Source organism: Malurus melanocephalus, unplaced genomic scaffold (assembly GCF_030028575.1).
Source record: "Malurus melanocephalus ecotype Western Australia unplaced genomic scaffold, MMel_1.1 scaffold_43, whole genome shotgun sequence".
Taxonomy (NCBI): Eukaryota; Metazoa; Chordata; class Aves; order Passeriformes; family Maluridae; genus Malurus; species Malurus melanocephalus.
The window spans coordinates 1,058,390-1,078,770 of record NW_026623275.1 but is presented as its reverse complement, the minus strand read 5'-3'; the positions used below and the strand labels follow the sequence as shown (position 1 = coordinate 1,078,770).

Genomic DNA, 20,381 nt, shown 5'->3' with positions numbered 1-20,381 from the left:
TCAAATCGCTTTGCAGCATCTGGGAATGCTGTTCCTATTGTTTCTAATCAGTGATTATTGCAACCCATCCTTTGATTTCAGATGTGGTGGTTCAGTGGTGCACACAAGGAGACCTCCTTGCAGTAGCAGGCATGGAAAAGCAGAACCAACTGCTTGACCTCAGCAATGGTTCCCTTTTGAAGAGCGCGCTCGTCAAGTTCTACAACGTGCGTGGGGAACACATCTACACTCTGGAGACGCCTGTGCAGGTAGGAGGCGTTTCTCAATGCCTGCTCTCCGTGCTTTGCTGACATGTTTTTCCCACGTTAGCTCTTCGATGTAGACCTGCAACGTGGAAAAGGTTGCAATGTGTCCCAAATCCATTCTAAAATACAATATAAATAAAAAYGCACTATAAAAAATKATTGTTTGCATTAGGGTAGATATGYTAGACTGCATCTGATTCTAAGATCCACTGTGCTAGGTATTGTGGAAATATAAGGAGAAAGACTCTTTCCCAAATTCACTGGGCCAGAGTGAATAGACAGAAAAAAGTAAATTCCATAGTTTTATGAATAAGTGACTGAGGAGGAAAAAAAAAAGAAATAACATTCTTAGTGTTGTAGTAGAGCCAAGAGTGGACAAAAATACTCCAATTCCAATATCATAACTACAATATTATTCCTTCTTTGTTACTGTAATTTTCTAATGTACAATCGGATGGTGTGATGCAGTAACCTCAGTCATGTAATTTGCCAAGTAAATGCCAGCACATGGTCTGTGGGCTGCTCAGGAACACAACTTGCTTTATAGGTCTTTGCTGGTATTTCAGAGCCCAGCTGAATGTAATTCTGTTCATTTTCTGCAGAATAGGGATGACTCCATTCTGATTTCTGCTGTTAGTAATGCAACTTTATAATAGCTTTGAAATTTGAAAGTGAAGGAAAATGCTGTAGATATATTAATTATATTTAATGATGATACCATGYATTATCATTTTTTTTTCCAGTACCCTGATCTGGGATGGATGCAAAAGGATGACATAGTAAACCAWCTGCTAAGCCTTTGTGTTTGCTTATATTTAGCATTAACCTGTGCTTATTAACCATAGCACTCTAATTTAGATAGAATTCTTTAGTCATGTAAAGTGTAAAATAATGGTCTCTAAAGCCAGCCTAAATATGTACAGTGACATCTAATGCTGATTTAGGTACCTAAAGGACTTACCCATAAACACAGCTTTTTTGTCTTAAACGTAGCCCTTTCAGCAAAGTAGCACAGACCTTTTCTCTCTGGATCAATTCTGAAGAAAACATACTTATATCAGTGTTGGTTTTTCCCAGCCCAGGTAAAAAGCAAACCTTGTTCTGTTACTGCAGTGGCAGAATTCAGTATGTGCACATTAGCTGCTGAACCCTCTGATGCCAGGCTGTGAAATCAGGGGGTTTGAGCACCAGAAGCATCAGAACCCATCAGGTCAGGTTGCCTTCCTCCTGATATCAAATTCTCCTTCATTTAAATACCTTCATCTCCTTCAGTTTTCCATGTACAGCTTCAACTTCATGTTTTCAGCTCTTCTCCTTTCTCCTCTTCTTAATCAGCTGGGAGAAAGCACACATTGTGGCTGATGTGGGGGCTAATTATTCTGCCATTACGGGAATGCTTACAGGGCAGCGGAGAGGTCAGACACAACAGGTGACTGCCAAGTTTGTACTGCAGTATTTCTCATAGTGGAAGTAGTAACATAAGCCTCTCTGCTCTTTTCAGCTTCTTTTTGTGTTGGGAATGGCAATGTTTCAATGTAATGGAGATTTCTTCCCCCAATATCATCTGCAGACTGAAAAAAAAAGCTTCAGAAGTTGTAAGCCAGGTTGAAAATGAAAGATGAGGACGATCAGGGAGTGGCAACCACCACTTAATATCAGAATCAAGGAGTCTCATTTCCTTTGGAAATTAGGATAAAAGTAACATTCAAACTGATATAATTATGTTTATTAACTGTGTGCATAAACCTACCTAAAATTAGAGCCACCCCTCTCTTCTTAGTCAGTGTTAAGTCTCTTTATTTTGTGCATCTAAATTCCTATTYACTCAGCTGCAGGAGGAAGTGAGGGGTCTTTCAGAAGAATACCTGTATCTGCTCATGTGGACTTTATTCTCCTGTGTATTTGAATGCTGGTCTAGCAGTATGACCAGCTAAGTGACAGGTATGCTAGAGCATTGTTAAGTGTTTAGTTTACTGACAAAACCAGATCAAAACCACTGTTGCAAAAAAATTGCTAGCAACTTCTGTTATGCTGGGCCTCTGTTCCAAAGATGTATGTGYGAAGATGACAGAGTGAGTCAGTGGTCCCAGTAATTTGTCTCRTGACAAATTCATCAGAGTAAATTAATTAGTTTTCTGTACCATGGCAGTCAGCCTTGTAATGGGATTTTATAAAATTCATCACTGGTTATTGAACTAAAAAAAWTGAAGAAAATAAAAGAATTTCTTTAACTTGAACTTTTCTGCTAAAACTTTCTTATAAAGAAGYAAATGTGTGACTGGAAAAGAACATTTATTCTAAATGAGTGTTGTTCTGAATGCAAAAGCCAGAAAAAATAAAACAACCATGAACACAGAAAATAGTGGATTACAAGTACAATACTGATTATCTGTGTGGTCCTCTATCCCAGTTCTTTGACAAAGCAGATATCTGAAAATTTTATCAGTAAAATATACTGAACTGTTTTTGTTTCTGCTGTTATTCTGTCCTGTCTTCAGTAGGATATTCAGGAAACAGATTTTATTGTTTGTAACAAAACTCAGTCTGAAACTGACAGGATTTATATGCAGCTTGGCTGGAATGTTACTGAACATAAAGACACTGCAAACCCCAGTGGTAGAATAGATTTGGAASTGCAGGTAACTCATCTTGATGATGACTGTTGTCATGGATCCCTTCAAGATGTTTTATGTGCTRCCTTCTCCTCCAGCTTTAGTGTGGTTTTGGCATCTTCTGTCTCATTTGATTAACTCTCCTAAGCTTTTACCTCCAGTGTAGGACTTTATAGTTCATAAACATAGTTTGCTGACTATGAAACCCTAAATTGGGAAATCATACTTGTTTGGAATTATGGAAACGAAAGCAGTAGCTTTGCTTGAAAAACAATGTTCATAAACAGAGTGGTGGAGTTGGCATAGTGTAGCAGTCGCTCGTGTTCCTGGCTCTGTGGTTTCTGCCTGGCATAATGCAAGGATGTGTTTGCAGAATGTGGTRGAAAGAGCTGAAAAAGCATCAGTAAGGGCTGGACAAATATTGGATTGAATTTTATGCAGAGTGCGTATCTTAAGGGGTGGTGATCAGCTGATGACTATTCAAAGGCATAATATCAGTTTCTCTGAAATTTACCTCTTACTGCACTCATCCTTGTAAACACCATGAACGCCAACCTGAGGTACCAAAAATATGCCCAGTTTTCTCATGATCCTGCTTTTTCAGCATTTAAAAATATGATTGCAACAGCAGGCTGCCCTTCTGGTCATAATGTTTTTATTGGTAGAATGTTAATTTCTTACATTGTTTGTTAAGTCCTCACAACCTTTTTCTGGCATAAAGTAGGGRTGAGAATAATCAACTGATTTAAGACTGTTTTGTAGTCTTGCTAAAATTATTTACCAAATGCTGCAGCCCAGTTCTGTCACTCTAGAAATTCTCATCTAATGTGCAGACAGGTCTTTACTGTATCAACTAACTGTAYCTGCTGTCACTTCTGATTGGAAACAGTTGCTTCATATCTTCCTGTATCCTGAACTTTAAACAGGAATCTCCTACAGAATCACTTCAAAATTATCTGTCAACTTCAACAAACTTGTGAATTTTTTCTTTTTAATGGTTCCGAGTTGTGGCTTATCTTTTGGTCYCTTCTTYACTTTTTATTATTTTTTTAATATGYCCCAGAGAGAACCAGGGGAACAAGAACACAGATTYAGAAACTGCTATGCAGATCTCCTCTATACACTTTAATTTTACAGTAAATTTACATTAGCTTATGGTTTTATATCACTGTGTAACTGGTGTGAGGACAGATTAAATCTCAAGTTCAGCAAAGGAGGATGAGARTGAACTTAGCTTCACATATGGCATAGACAACAAAATTAAATGTAAAGAACCTGTGTTTATCAGTATAAAAATTTTAAACCTAATTCAAAGTGGTGCACCAGAGACTAAATCTGCATGGGAGAAGTTTCCAGAARTCTTTGGGAAGACAACCCACTTGCTGCAGACCTGCTGCTGTCAGCATTTCACAGACTGCTTCTCTGCTGGAAATATCCCAGCATCTAAATGAATAGATGTAAGATTATATGATCCTGCAGAAACCTGGTAGTTCTGTAAAGGCTAGAGAAGGAAGGTGCAATTTTAGGTTTAATTCAGATCAAAATGTTCTGAAAGAACAGGCTGCCTTTTATGTTCTTCAGCTGAGTAGGCCTTGCTTGCTTTCCTTCATTTATTTCACGCAGAGGGTTCAGGTTTGTTGTGTCTGAATTAATGCTGCCTTTCACTTATATTGCTTGAAATCAATTTTATTTCATTGTTAGGGGATGACAACAAATCTTCAATAAGRGTTTATTTTCTTACAGGAAAAAAAGCAACAGTTTAGAACTAACTGATGAAACATCAGTTTAGGATATCAATGAGGACCTTGATATTCTTCATATAGGCCAGAGGATCATCTCTGCTACATAAATAGATTTTGATCAGTGCTGGAAAATGAAGACCCTTTTCTAAGCAACTCTTTCTGTTAAAATGTATTGACTTCTTGAAAAAATACTGCAGAAATGGAGAGGATATAAAAAACAGCTGCAAATCAAATAAGGTTTTATTACATCAAAAATCATATCAGGCCGCAGCAGTGTGATTTCTCATTATTTCTCCCCATCCATTCTTAGCAGTTAKTATTTTTCCCACTGTGAATACGAGGAGCAGAGTGTTAGGTTGCTTTCCCACAGCCATCCATGAATGCTGTGGCAGCACAGAGGTGTGCACACACTGCTCGCAAGAGCCAGGAGGGCACTGCAGCCACTGCACCTTTCATCTTGTCTCTGAGAGGGAAAAGTGTGCATCTCCACATCAGCAGTCTGGAGTGAGAGCAAGCCAGCAGCTTACACATGCCATTCACTGGATACTATTTTGCAGTTATGCTCTTTCTCCTGAGAAAAGTCCTGCTAGTTCCTGGGCTTTCTGCCCTGGAATACTATTTTTATTTTATTACCAGTGGGAGTCCCACTGCCGACAAACAAGGGATTAGTTCAAGCAGCAGGCAGGCCCCATGCCTCAGGATTTCTGAGCTCAAGGCAGGCAGCAAGAATCAGCCAGAGCTGTGTTTTCATTGAATGAACTGCAYACAAGTGATGGAATGTATATAAATGATGTTCTCTTCTGTAAGAGAGACAGTTGAATGACTTACAAGAAGCAAGCACAGAGCTTTGAGCAGGAATATCCATTCCTGCATGCTTTTCTRAGGAGAATCAACATCCCAGCTGGGGCTATGGATTTGAGTAGCTGTAGCTCACTTTCAAGCTCACTTGGAAAGAAATGGCAAAAGAGCTCCTTGTTGGCCATTTGYTGAGATGTGTTTTCAGTCAGTATTTCTTCTGATAAAGCATCTATTTATTTTGTTCTTTGGCCAGTTGTTTATAATATATAATTTGAATAGAGCTACAWGTTTGTATTTAAACCCTGGGATTCATTTAGGTATTCACAGTTTATGATGAGATTTTTCAAAACCTGTTAGTATTTTTACACTATCAAAGTGAGATTAGAAATTCTCATGTTATATTTGTAGCTGCATTTCTTCATTCCTAGCAGAAAAAAAAACAAACCCAACTGTGCAAACATGGAAAATAAAWTTCTTCTGTCCTAGAATCTGCTTGTTCATTTTTCAACAGGTGTAATTTGGACACAACAACTTTTGTCCTTCCTTGTTTTGCTAAAACAGTACAATTATTGTATAAGTGGATGCTTTATGAGGAGCAATATTTCTGTGTTGGRTGTCAGAGGTTAATTGCTTTTTCTCAGTAGAGTTTGAAAAGAAAGCTGCGGCCAGCTTATAACTGACTTGCTGCAGGAATTGATTCATATCCCTTGTCCACCAAGGGAAAGAGTAGGAAGCGTAGTTACTGAAAAATATTATTGGAGCAGTCCTTTAAAGGTCAGGTCAGATCTGGCATTTGGGTGATCTTTTATTTCTCCAAGCCTGTAATGACAGGCTAATTTCCCCTGAAGCTCGTCTGAAGTCCTAGCCCTTCACAGTAAATTAGGTGTTTCTGAATGCTGGGCTGGAGAAGCACTGAGGGTCTGACCATTTCATAGAAAGGAAGGCAAGGTGTGTCTGGTGGTGCAAGTGCTCTTTGCTGAGGTTGAAAATATTAAAACATACAAGGTCTGTGGGAAGATTTAATTGTACAGCTGGAAGAGTGGAAATATTATGATTTGCAAACAGTACAGCACTTGTAGGTATTGTGTGTGTTTAAACATGCACCCACTCACATATTGTTTGCATATAAATTCGTAAACAGAATATAGAAGCATCRTATGTTCAGAGTTTAGAAGGTGACTGAACTATGGTTGCCTGTTGGAAAACTGTGGTGAAGTTTTCAAMTTCTGGCTTTCTACTCATCTGAGCTTCACAGTATTATGTTACCAGAGGTCCCACCCTGTGTTTCAAAGTGTCTGAAAAACCTTTCCCTTGAGACTGTGTTTAAGATTGCAAAGGTTCTTKCACTGGTACTATCTGCATCTCTGATGTTCTCTGCAGGCAGCAGTAACCTGAGGAAAGAGGTGGTTTTATTTGACTCTGTTTGGATGAAGAATGTCCCATCTGAGTGTGATATATTGGGTTATAATRGCTGCAGTACTAGACATCATGTCTGGGTGTGCTGTATGGGATTATKATAGCTGGGATATTAGACTTCTCTTTTGGCATTAAAGTCTATCCAGTAAATAAACATTTGCRTGCCAAGTCACATACTTGCTTGTTCCCTCACTGTGTTTATAGGTGAGCTGTTGTTGATGCAAAGTGAACAGCAGGATTCAGTGTGGGTCCAAAAGTAGTGATCAGGAAGATAGCTCTGCCCACATTGGGATTCAGCCCTTGGGGAAAAACAGGGTCACTTCTACTAGTGCTGTTCTCAGGCTGTCACATAGCAGATGTGGCAGGTACCTGCCTTGTGCCAGTGCCTTTTCRTGGCATTTATTTTGTAAGCAGCTTGAACTGTCTCATTGCTGCCAGACAGTGTGAGGGCCAAGCCACACTCAACAAATCATGAAAATGCCAGTCAGTAGGGAATGTCATGTGACCTCTCATCAAATTTAAGGCCGTATCCCACAGATTATGGTTAGACAAGCCAGGTAGTTCTTACAGATGGTACAAAAAAGATTTCTCAATTCTTTGGAAGTTCTCCACCACAAATGCATTTAGCAATTACTGTGAAAATCACAAGGTTCTCATGTTGCTGCTTTCTATTTGCATATCAGCCTGAAGATTTGTGCCTTGATGGAGGTGTGTGTGGTGTTGCCTAGATGTAATTTAAATGAAACTCCTTCATTCCTCCTACTTTAAAACCAGTATTTATTTCCCTTGAAATTTTAATCTAGGATAAGATTACATGGTAGGGAAGATCTCTTCTGTAAAAAAGTTTTTCATCCAGTGCTTTATTTTGATGCTAAACATTGATATAGTGCCAGCTGCATTTTGCTTCATATCATTCACATAAAACATCTTTTCCCAGTATCTCCCCTTTAAACATCTCAAATTTGTAAATGGAAGGGAAGATTTYCCCCAGACTAGATTAATAACTTCTGGGCCGATTTAACTCTGCTGTCTGACTACCATAGTGCTAATAGAGGGGTGAATAAAAGCTATTATTGGTGGTGTCTTGACCCTCTCTTCTTGTTTGATGCATCTTGTGAAAGTCCTAAGATACCCTGACCTTTCAATAAATGCAGCTCATAATTTAGATGAAAAACATGTTTGCTTAAACTTTTGAGTGTCACAGATTGTGAAAACAAGGAAGACCTTCACAGAAAGGAGTAAATCTTTTGTAGTTCACTGATCACAGCCTTCTGTGCAGTATTCTTCATGGAATTAGAGTTTCATCTTTACTCTGTGTTGTTTATTTGCACAGATGTAGCAGATGGGATTGAAATACCACAGGGTGTGTGCATATAAGCAAATACAGGTGGTTTATAACACAAAAAACAAGAGATGACAGGTGGATGCAACTAACACTTACGGGGAAAAGTAATGGTGATAGGACAAGAAGAGGTCACAACAGACTGGTACTTTACATGAAAAGATGAGACTTAGAAAGGAAGTTTAGGGAGCTCCTTGAAAGCAGGAAATAAATGTCCTAAGCAGCAGTGTTGCTTATCATTATTCTGTTCCACATTGTGACATTTAGTACCAGTTGGCCCTCACTCTTTTCTATTTTTACTGAATGTCATGATTCAGACATTTCTGAGTGTAGACAAGCAGAAGACAAAAGGCCATTCTCTGTTGCGTTCCTGGTGCTCTTTCACAGTTCAGTTCCTCTGGGAATAGTTCAAAAGAGAGATTGTGCAGCAGAAGACTTGGCACAAGACAAGAAAGCTGATTGGGTTTTCTCCACTTGTTTTTTAAGTGTTTCTGGGCATATAATTTAACTTTCCAGTTGCACAATATGAGCTGTTACCAGTGGATGAGGGCTGATTATATGACTGAATAAATCATTTGGATAGGGCAACAAAAGATTGTGCTTTTCAACACTCTGTGTCTTTAAAGTCATTTTTCCTGTCTAGGTGYTGAATTTGGTAGCTGGTTCCTTGTGTGAAGAGCTTTAAGCATGCTCAGTAAAAAGCACTGTATAAACATCARCTGCTGTTTCTGATGATTTCATATGTTCATATTCGTCTCCTTCTGTGGGAGTAGCGGACACTTTTACATTTCTGGAAGCCTTAGACTGATGTGATTGGTGCTGAATTCATGTGATCACTTGCTGCACAGCCATCTTGGCAAAAGATCTTTTACACAAAATCTTTTGAAGTTGTATCCTTTTGCTCTTCACACAGCGTCCCATCATCTCGATCTGTTGGGGCCACAGGGACTCCCGCCTGCTGATGGCTTCTGGACCTGCTCTGTACGTTGTCAGAGTSGAGCACAGGGTCTCCAGTCTGCAGCTGCTGTGCCAGCAGAGCATCGCCAGCTGTCTGCGGGATGACAAGGATATCAGCAAGCTGACCCTGCCCCCTCGGCTCTGCTCGTACCTCACCACTGCCTTTATACCAACAATCAAGGTAAAAAGAGACAGACGTGTGTATTGTGGAGAGTGTTGCTAGATTTCCTCTCCATGGTGCTCCGAAGTGGCAGTGGCTAAATTGTAAGCTTTTATCATTTTTAAAGCATTCCTGTCCTCTTCAAGAACCCACTGATGCATTTGGTGCCTATTATAAATCTGAAAAGAAGGCTCACACATGCTGATCTGCATTATTCCATGGAGATGGCCTTTCCAAGTACATTACAAGGGTAAAATATGCTGGTGACTCACAAAAGACTTCTAAAGCATGCTGATCATAATACTGTGTCATGGTTACAGGAGGGATTCTTGGGGTGAAACTCTTGTCTCCCTACATGTCACAAGTGCTTATATTGCCAGGAAGGTTAGACTTAGATCCTGGGGCTGCCCAAACTTTTCTGCTAACAGTGCATTCTGGTAATCTTACTGCTCCAACAGTGCTATGGAAAAATGAAAGATATCRCATCTTTTCCTGTACCACGAGCAGAATCATCTGCACAACCCATTTGTTTCATGGTTTTGCCCTTAGTAACATTTTGGCATTTCCAAGCTGTTTATCACAGCCMATAAACCAGACCATTAGCTGGTAAATGCACGACGTTCAAATATACATTTCCTGTGATTTTTTTTGTGTGTTACAGCAGTCTCTTGAGCCAGATGCAGAGTTAGAACAACTAATTTGAAAACAGTGGGGCTGGCCCAGCTTACATGAGAACAAATTAACACTACAAAATAATAATTCAGCATGGTTCCGTTTGAGTACTGCTAATCAGGGATGTTTGTGYAACTGTAAATAATTTCATTTGTCAGAGAAATATAAATGCCTTGCTCTAACTCCTGGATCTCCAAAGATGCAGAGCATTTATCGGACCAGTGGTCTCCAGTTCTTTCTAGTTCTTTCCATTCTTCTCCCCGGGWTGCTTTCTATGTTGTTCCAGCGCCACTACATTCCAGAGCATCAGTGACAATTTCCTGCCTGTCAGGGAAGGCAGAGAAGGGGACGGGATGGGCTGATGAAGGCAGCAGTTGTGTGTAGCAAGGCTGGGAGCCCTGCTGGGGATCAGAGGGCAGCACAGGGGCACATGGTTGCCAACAGCCCTTGTGTCACGTCCTAGAGGGGATGCCGGGGTGCGGCGCGGTTGTGGGGCTGCGTAGCTGAGAGGCAGTGCGGGGTTTCCAGAAGCCTGAACTGTTTCTGGAGCCTCTTCAGCACTAATACTTTACCCTGCCTCATCCCCAGTCACCCACAGAATCTATATGGTCAGCCACACCTTCAGTGCTAGGCAAGGCATCCTCTTCCATGTCTACGTTTGTCTTCCTGGTCCAGCTTGTGCACCACATTACAGGCTGAGGTTACTCCTCAGCCCCTACCCATTTGCCAGGTTAAAGAAGCCTATTTTGTCCCTACCTTTTTTTTCTTATACTTTCATTTTGAAAGAAACWCTGTTGTCTTATGCACATTAATAGTATTTGAGTCATACAGGCTGTATTGTACCAGATAAAAGAAGTGCTCTTGTTTTAGGACTGTGATTTTCATGGATTAATACAGTGTGCTGGCAGGGTGAAGTAATCCACTCAGAGCTGTGCACTTCTATTTCTTTACATGGCACACAAATAGACCCTCAGCAAGGATGGGACATGTGCTTGGAAGGGATGTAAGAAGGACGAGCTTCTTTCAGAGTTGACAGCATTGTAGCATAGTGGCATAGCATGTACCARTGCTAACCAGGAATGAGATCTGAGTGTCCAGGTTCACTTGGAGGGTCTGTGGGAGACAAGATACTCTGATACTTGACTACATTACCCAAGTTCAAAAATAAGTTTCTGATAAGAGCTGGAAYTTGAAGACAGGTTTGTTATCTAATTCAGTGCTCTGACCACAGGTTCATCCTTCCTTTTCAATGTAATTAGTTTTAATTTTAGTTTTCCGTGTACAACTGTTTTTGATGTAACTAAATTGTACACAGCCACTCTGTCTTGTATGTGGATCCTGCATAACTCATGAAGTAACCTATACTAATCTTCACCTGACAAATTAGAGTTGGGTTCAAGTTCAATTAGCTGTGTTGGGATGAAGTCACCACAGAAAAAAAAACCCAACCAATACCAATAGCAAACGTTCTCTTTCTTTCCTCTGTTTAATTAAGCCTCCAATCCCAGACCCCAACAATATGAGAGATTTTGTCAGCTACCCAACAGCTGGTAATGAACGGCTTCACTGCACGATGAAACGGACAGAAGATGATCCAGAGGTCGGTGGTCCGTGTTATACTCTGTACTTGGAATACCTTGGGGGACTGGTACCCATCCTAAAAGGACGCCGTATCAGCAAGTTGCGGCCAGAGTTTGTGATCATGGATCCTAAAACAGATGGAAAAGCAGGTAGAATTGAATTGTTGCTCTGTRTAAAAATGATGTAGCAATACTTTGGATATTAAATACTCAAGCATTTTTAAAAACATGTGTATATACAGCATGGAGGGTGGCATCTGATATTTTCTTCTGGTATGAAAAAAAATCTTTAGTGTGACCTAGAAGCTTCTGAAATTATACCACGCTGCCTTCTGTTTTACAAAAGAGAACTTCTTGTATTCTGAGTAATGGAAAATAGATTGCTAATTAGCAGAAAATATTCTTTAGTCTCAATTTCGAAGTCAGTTGAATACTATTCATTCGTCTGAATCATGTTCACTTGAGTTCAAACGATTGGAAATTTGGAGTCTGAAGGCAGAGTGAAGAATGTTTAATTTTTCTCTGCAAAGTTTTTTTTCAACTGCTTCCTGTGGATCGGGTTTATGCTTCTGATGACAGAGTTATAATTTATACCAGTTTTCTGAAGCAGCACTTAAATTTTYTGGGGCCTGTCTTGATAGATGAAATCTATGGAAACAGCTTGATTTCCACTGTGATTGACAGCTGCAACTGCTCTGACTCCAGTGATATCGAACTCAGCGATGACTGGGCAGCAAAAAAATCTCCAAAGATCAGTCGAGCTAGTAAATCACCTAAACTCCCCAGGTAATAACTTCTTGGATATTTTTTCTTTTTCCCCAAAGGGCCTTCCTTCCTTTCTTCTTCCCCTTCCTCTCCTTCCCTCTCTTGACACCTTGTAAAATTTAAAACAAACTGCTTTTAATCCTCTGTAAGATTGGGATCTTCTATAGTGTGCAGTTCTGGGGTGATCTCAGAGACTGGCATAGAGTTGGACTTGGGAGAAGATTCTGGGACAAAATGTAATGGGAAACAATAAAGCACAGCTTCTCCCCAGGCAGTCTCAAAGAAAGATTTTATGAACTCTCCCACCTTTTTTTTTTTTTGCCTCTCTTGCTACCATGTCATGTATTTTGTCCTTCAAACAGACTGTTTTTATCTGAGTCCTTAGAGTCCCCGGTCTAGTTCAAAACTTTATTTCCTCAGGGATAYTTTCAAAGTCATATGTCCACGCATAGGTGGCACAGATTGTGGCATAGCACAGCACTGATGCTGTGGTGGCCTTGCAAGGGAGCCTCAACARGCAGACCCCCCTAAACACTGGATTAACAAGGGTCTGTAGCAAAATACAAAATGAGCTTCTAAGCTATTAATTTGTCTGGTTGTTTTCCTGACAGTTCTTCATTATATTCATTGTGTGCATAGACAGAATCCCCAAACCTGTGCAGAGCCTCACTGATGTCTGTGATATCCCTCRTAGGCACTGACATCTACCTGCCAGCTTCATTTTATGGGATTGAGGCCCTGATGCCTTCCAGCTGCAGTTGACACTTTTCCAAAGACCTTGTACTGTGAGCTTGCCCTAGTATGAGGAAGGGCAGAGGGATCCTTTTGTATTTGGACAGGTGTGAAATATCAGTTTTAGTTTAGTAGTGCTTACTTGGCACAAGAACCATCAGTTCTTGATGCTAAAACTGAAGTGGCTCAGGAAAAACAACTATCTTGCACCCTTGGTTTTCTAAGAACATACTTTTGAAATKTAACTTTTGTTTGTTACATTTCTGCCAGTGAGCTCTTTTGGTTCTTGAGTTTATATTCTTAATCCCCTTTGTATAGTAGGACCTAGGAATAACTTTTGGCTTACAGTAAGAGCACTTTACTTTGCTTTACTMATGTGAAAATCTCTCAACTGAGGTGTCATGTTCTCATTTCCTGAGACTTTGCTCTAACTCTGCCTAGCTGAAATCATTCATCTCTACACCTTTTTATGCATTAGCAGAAGATATATTGCATCTGGCAGAACTGCTGTAAACTTTTTAGATCAATTAGAAAGCATCCAGGCTGAGTTACTGCAGATGTGTCAGGTCTTCTGTATCTTTAAATTTGACTCATAATTCTTCATCCTGTAGGCTCTACAGTCTTTATTAGTTACTTCGAAGACACCCTACCAGTTGTCTTCCTCTGGCATCTTTACATCCAAAGACATGAGTTATGTGCATTTTTGCTTGCCCATTGATGATTCTAAGTATTGCTTTACCTGCAGAATCAATATAGAAGCTCGCAAATCTCCAAAGATGTCACGAGCTGCACAGGAGATCTCAAGATCGCCAAGGTTACCAATAAGGAAACCCTCTATTGGTTCGCCAAGCCTGACACGAAGAGAGTTTCCATTAGAAGATATTACCCAGGTATTGTGCACATTGTTACCATRTCTGATTCAAGTGCATTTTTTTCAAGAGGTAGCAAGTTGTAATAGAGATCTAATGATCACCAATAACAGCTTTCATTAAATTACAGTGAGTAGATGGAACAGCTAGGGAATTGCATCTTCCAGTTCAGTATTARTGTTCGAAAGTGGAGTATCAGGTGTTGCTTGGTAAGTCCCAGCACCACTTACTTTTGTCAATTTGAATTTATGTGACAGGTTTTATGTAAGGTGATGTTGGCTATTTGAAAGGGTATGTGAAAGCACTTCATCAGTTTCTCAGACTTGTGTTAATGCCACCATAATTCTATGTTTTGCTTGGGATTGCAGAGATAAGGAAATGTTTGTTTCAGTGGACCACATGTTCTGTTTCATAATTAGCATGTACCAGTCTTAATTGGAAGGAAGGAAAGGAATTACCACTTTGTGTTCTTTGTAGTGTTCATGTCCTCTGGGTAAATGAAATTTAAGCAGGCTGTAGAATGGTCTGGGTTGTATATTTCACTAATAACAGTCTGTGTTCCTTTAATTTTCTTTTGTTTGATTTGTTTTTTTTCTGTTCTCATTTCACTTTTTCCTCTTTCTTGAAAAATTCTCTAACAGTTACACGGAGATAGGACCAAAAGCCCTTTGAATAGAGCAGATGACCTGAGGCTTAGATTCTCCCAATATTGGCCGAGTAACTCTTGGCCTCTGAGAAAAATCCATTGTATCACCGTACATAATAGGTGTTCCATGGCAGCAGTGGTTTGGGAAGTTGCTTTAGGAGCTCCAGGGGAATATATGTTTGTTGTTATGAGTAATTAATTTTTGTCTTGTTTATTGTCCTATWAAGTGATTGACGAGCATAGAACCAAGGGGCAGGGTGTATCACTGCCTGAAACACAGAATAGCTGTGCTCTCGCTGGGCAGGAGCAGCCAGTGCCTGAAAATCGACCTGTTCCCACTAAGCAGACATTGTGTTGTTCAAATCTTCAACAGCTTTAATCACCCTGTGGCTGTTGCATACATCATTTSTGATGGTGTTTAGATATCAGAATGACTCTTCTTAATGACTGGGTAAAACAGTTGCTACATAGGCACTTCAGGCTGTTTCAATACAATAAAAACAAGAGAAGGTGAAATTGCATTATCACTTGCAATAGCTTGATTGCTCTGCAATTTTTTATTAGAGCTTGATACAGATTTTATCAGGCAAAAATGATTTTGTTTTTGTTTTCCAGCACAACTACCTTGCTCAGGTCACATCTAATATCTGGGGAACCAAATTTAAAATTGTGGGTTTGGCTGCTTTCCTACCAACTAACCTTGGTGCAGGTAAAAGTAAACTGTTGATTTTTTTGCATGTCAAGTTCTTTGTAACAAACAACATACTTGTGCCATGAGATTTTTTTTTTTAAGTGATCAAAAGGCTTCTTTAAGAAAGCAGTTATTTTCTGTGGACAGTGGGAAATAGATTTTATGAAATTCACTGTAAATAAAGGAGATAAAAATCTATAAATGTGATAATTGTATGGTCAATAAAATGCTAAAAGTCTCACTTGTAATAAAATGGTTAATTAACATTCATGCCCAGACCTTTATTTTTACAGTTAATTTGAACAAAATGCACGTAATTTAAAAAGTTTTGCAAGAGAACTATAAAGATAATAGGCTTTAAGTTAGTGTAACAGAAATGCTTTTAAAAGTCAGATTTTTATGGTCATTTAGCTACAAATTATATAAAAACACTATTACAGCCTCATGCTCAAGATTCTTCARGTCAATGCAGAGCCTCATCACATGGTTCTCCTGCTGGAGCATCAGTAATGTGGTAGCGTTCATTAAAAGCAGCTTTGCCTAGTCCATCAATCTTTTTCTGGGTAGTCCAGTTCTACCCAGATAGTCCTGTTGAAAGGACAAGGGCTGGGTAAAGAACAGGGTACCACCTAGCAGAACTGAACTCTGAATTGAAATATTAACACATATGTAGCAGTTTRATGAGCTCTTTAGAAAAATTATTTTGTCCCATGTTGCGTTATATAGTTGGGTCAGGAGTACATAATAATGCTCTGGATGCAGAATTGGATGGAGAGCTTTTGTGGCTATATTGACTGCTATCAAAAGTCATTCTAATTCTCTCACTGCCACTAGCAGATGGGTAGGGAAGGATGCAAGTGTAGAGCAAATACATAGTGATACTTCTTTCATATGTTCTCCCAGTCTCCAATAGTTTGGGTCCCAGGGACTTCCTGAGCCCAGTGGAATTTCTTTGTGTGTAGTAATCATCAGCAGATTTCCTTCCTGGGAGCTTTCCAGGTTTCCCCTAAAGTCATCTAGGTCGGTAGCATCCTGTGGTGAAAAGTTCTGAAAGTAGAAAGGAAAAAAYACTTTCCTTCCATAAAAATAGATGTGAATACAAGAAGAAGTAATTAATTAATTAATTACAGAGAGAGATGCTGCTTCCATTTAAAGAGAAATAGCTGAAAGCAACCATCTCTTTTATCCCATTATGCAGTGTTACTTATAGATTTGACAAATATCGCCTTGYCCATGCACATGTATACATATATACACAGTAAATTTAAATGTTCATTGCCCTTCTGTCTGCTTTGAATTGCTTCTTCCTTAGCTTTACATGCTATTTGTGTAACAGACTTCTTTATTTCTTGTTATATTCTTTTTCTAGTAATATATAAAACCAGTTTGCTGCATCTGCAGCCCAGGCAAATGACAATATATCTCCCAGAAGTGCGGAAGATCTCAATGGACTACATTAACATGCCTGTTTTTAATCCAAATGTTTTCAGCGAAGACGAAGATGATTTACCAGGTAAGGAGGAGTTGGTGCTGCCATGTTACAGGTTAAGCTAGATGGAGGTCACGTCTATTGTGTCATGTTTACCCTCTGGTAAACACACAAATCAAAATCCTTTAGTCTGATGGGATCCTGTAGAACTGAGTTAGAATAAGGCTAATACGTATTATGAGCATTGTTTTCTAAAATGTGTTGGAAATATAGAGCTCCTAAGTTTCAGATTCATTGGGAAATTAATCATCTACTAATTCATCTTAGTTTGCTAGGAAATCTCCACAGATGTACTCTTGCATTCTACATCTTGAGAGGACAGAACTGTAATGTGTTGGAAGCCCAAACAGGTTGTTCTTGAGATTGCATCAGCCRGCTGATAGCAGCTTGGGTTGGAGGGCAGGTTCCCAGAAAATTCAGCCACCCTTTGAAAGTGATAAATGCTCATTTTCATTTTTATCACTACGAAGAGGCTAAAATARTGAAGTAGTTGGTAAACAAGGCAGGGTCTGGAAGAATTTCTCATTTCATTGAGATGCAAGATAGCAGGAAATTTAGGTAGTGCAGGGAAGGCTTGGGTGCAGGTGATGTGATGTGGGAGGTAAAAGGACTGGAAGTACTCAGAACCTCCTCTTACTAAAAAAAAAAAATCATCATGCCAATAAAGCAAATAATAGAAAAGAAGATAAATTAATACATTTTCAGAATTTTCACATTGCTGAGGAATTCCTATTACCAGATCACAGGTTTCTGGAACTATGGAAGTGGCGGCTGTCATGCCAGTACCCTTTAAGCACCCTTTAAAGAGGGAGTGTGAACACTGTAAAGCAATGAAAGACTTGGGTTAGAGATGGCTGAAATAAATGGAAATTATTTCAGACTATGGTTTCAAATGCTGACAGCACCAAAGCTTGTGTCTGACCCAAGCATCAGAGTAGTTCTCTGGCCTTCTAAACAAATACTTGCATATTTAAAATTAAACCCATTTTTTTCACAGTCTGGGGGACTTGACATGCCTAATTTCTGTCTACATGATAGTCACCTGTAGTATCTGAAGAAAATAATAGAAACTTGGGTGATTGTATATATATTATTAATAGGAAGCACTCAACATTTGCTATTATGAAACATGGTCCAAGCTGTCAGAAAGTAATATAAAAACTAAATTGGAAAGAAGTAAATACAAAGTTTTCACATATCTTCCTGAAAATTGTGTTGAATCTGCAGTAAGAGATGAATTGGTACTCATAATTGCAGGTAMACCACGTAAATAGAGAGAAAAACATTCTTGTAACAGCTCTTTGAGAAGGCTAGTAAAAGCATCATACTATCCTTTCCTCCATAACAGCCTTCCTCTTGTCYGCTTTTTCCTTTCTAGTCTGAAAATTAATTTCTGACTTAGTAAATGGTGGCTACTTGAATCTTCAAAAATATTTTTGGGGATATCCTTTCTTAAAGCCTGCATATAAAGGAAAAARGTACCATATACTAAAGGAAGAAATATTGCAGGGTAAATAATGATTACATGATGGATTAAAAAAGACACAGTAGAAAGCTGCTCTTGGGCAGTGGAATGTTCATRGTGAGGCGCACTTGGGACTGGTGTTTTTTAATGTCAGTAAGGATTTGGCAAGACAAATGCACAGCAAATTGATTTAACTTAAAAAGTATGCAAACYAATCAATTAAAAACCATTGGAGAAATGAAGAAAACATTGGATTTAAACACTTAGGAGTATTAAGCAACACCACAACAAATGATATTTTGTTGGATAAGGCAAAATGACAGCAACATTTGGGGTTGCTCAAGCCAAGCTAACAATTAAACCTCAGGCTCTGGCAGCCAAATTGCTAAGCCTGCAGGCATCAGGGTGAAAGCATGGCCTGCCAGCCAAGCACAGAACCACACTAACTTAGGGTCAGCTAGGTTTAGCTGTTGGTCTTCCTCTAAAGAAATTAACAGAACTACTGTAAGTATTTGCCAGCATAGCCACTGTCCTATCTGTACACCTACCATGCCCATGACTGAGGCTGATAAAAGCCTCATGTTATAAAAATGTAATTGCAGGGYATAGGTAGATGACTGGAATTTTAATTAGAAATTAAATAGTAACTGGGCAGCATTTGGACGAGTCCTGACTAATGTATCTCTTATGTGATCTATGCAAATCAGAGGTCTCCACAGGATTTGGCATGCTTAAAGGATCCTGGATATGACACTAGATCCTTGCTCTTGTCTCCTTTCCTTTCACAAACCTACTGATACAACTCACCATTTTCTGTGGGTTTTTTTACAAGAAGTTTAATGAAAAAAGAACTTGAAATAATCTTGGGAGTTCTAATATAGAATTTACTGTTTCCCCTCTTTATTCTGTTTTGTTCCTTCTTGACTTCTGCACCTCTGCATGGATCCAGTGTCTTCTTTTCCTGCTCCAGCTTTTCAGTGATAGTCCCTGTTGTAAATGTGGTAAATCAACCACTTTTTGCAAAAAGAATTGCAACAATTCAGCACTCTTCATGCTTTCTGCACAAGATCATGAGAATTGCTTCTTGCCACACTGTCCCTTTTTCAATGCCACCACATGGGAAATTTTTCCTTATATATATATATGTTTCTTTGCACATTTCTGATTGCAGCTGTCCAAACATTGATGCTGCAGTTGCCCTGACTATAGTACTCAAGTCTTATATCTTTTTGGCTTCCCATCTATTTCCTCACATCTTCTGCTTACAAATTTTCTGAGAATTTTTATAAGTTTTGTCTGCATTTCATTCCATCATATTCTTCTCTCTTTGATCTTCCTTCCTTTTTGCATTGCCGGTTAGTTTGTCACCTACTATACTCAACCTTCCCAGACTGTTGTCTGTTCTCCAGCTCTCCCAAGCTCACTGAATGTAGGAACCTTAGAGATTATACAGCACCTTCAGTGTAGGTCTTCAACTTTCTTTTCCTTAGCCTACATTTCTTTTGTTTGTTTGCTTGTTTTGTCCAATTGTTCGTTGATATATTGGCTATCAAAATTCCCTCCCTGAAAACTAGTGAGTCCTGATTTAGCAAAACTTTTACTGATTTGAGCAGAAGCAGTTAAAACTGGATGATGAGTGAGTGCTAATTCTTATCGTGACAGTCCATGGGAACTAGGCTGAAAGTGCACTCAGAGCTTGACCTCTGAAGTGTCACTCCCAAGAAGTGGCTTTAAAGTTGATCAGCATCTGTTACAAGTATTTTTTGTGCAGTGGGAGTCGGGGGAGATGGGTTGACTCTACGTGTTTCCCCTGAGGTTTGTTCCGCTGGTTTTGGGAACCGGTAGCAGCCCCTCCGGACGTAGCAGAGTCCGTGAATGTCGCAAGTAGTTAAAAAAGCATGGGGCAGCAGGTTAGGGCATGGAGGGATGTGTGGGGCGGGGAGAGGAGGCCGGGGCGGCGGTGACGCTCTGTGTTGTCCCTTGCAGTGCCCGGCGCCCCCGGYGCGCCCGCCAGCAGCCCGCCCTGCACCGTCAACATCCCCATCGCGCCCATCCACAGCTCGGCGCAGGCCATGTCGCCCACGCAGAGCATCGGCCTGGTGCAGTCGCTGCTCGCCAACCAGAACGTGCAGCTGGACGTGCTGGCAAACCCGCCGGCCGAGGCGGGGGGCGAGGGGCCGGGGCCGTTCCCGGGGGCTCC

At 39.9% G+C, this 20,381-nt stretch overlaps 1 protein-coding gene across 1 annotated transcript in view; it reads left to right on the top strand.

Annotated features, from left to right (window-relative positions):
• The window catches only part of TULP4 (TUB like protein 4), a 143,765-nt gene that overhangs the window by 118,219 nt on the left and 5,165 nt on the right, over positions 1–20,381 (top strand). The window contains 8 exon segments of the mRNA XM_057364849.1: positions 82–248; positions 9,069–9,293; positions 11,440–11,674; positions 12,166–12,310; positions 13,767–13,911; positions 15,152–15,245; positions 16,597–16,740; positions 20,168–20,381. The exon segment at positions 20,168–20,381 is cut by the window's right edge and continues 25 nt beyond it. Of these exon segments, the coding sequence (XP_057220832.1) occupies positions 82–248; positions 9,069–9,293; positions 11,440–11,674; positions 12,166–12,310; positions 13,767–13,911; positions 15,152–15,245; positions 16,597–16,740; positions 20,168–20,381 (1,369 nt within the window).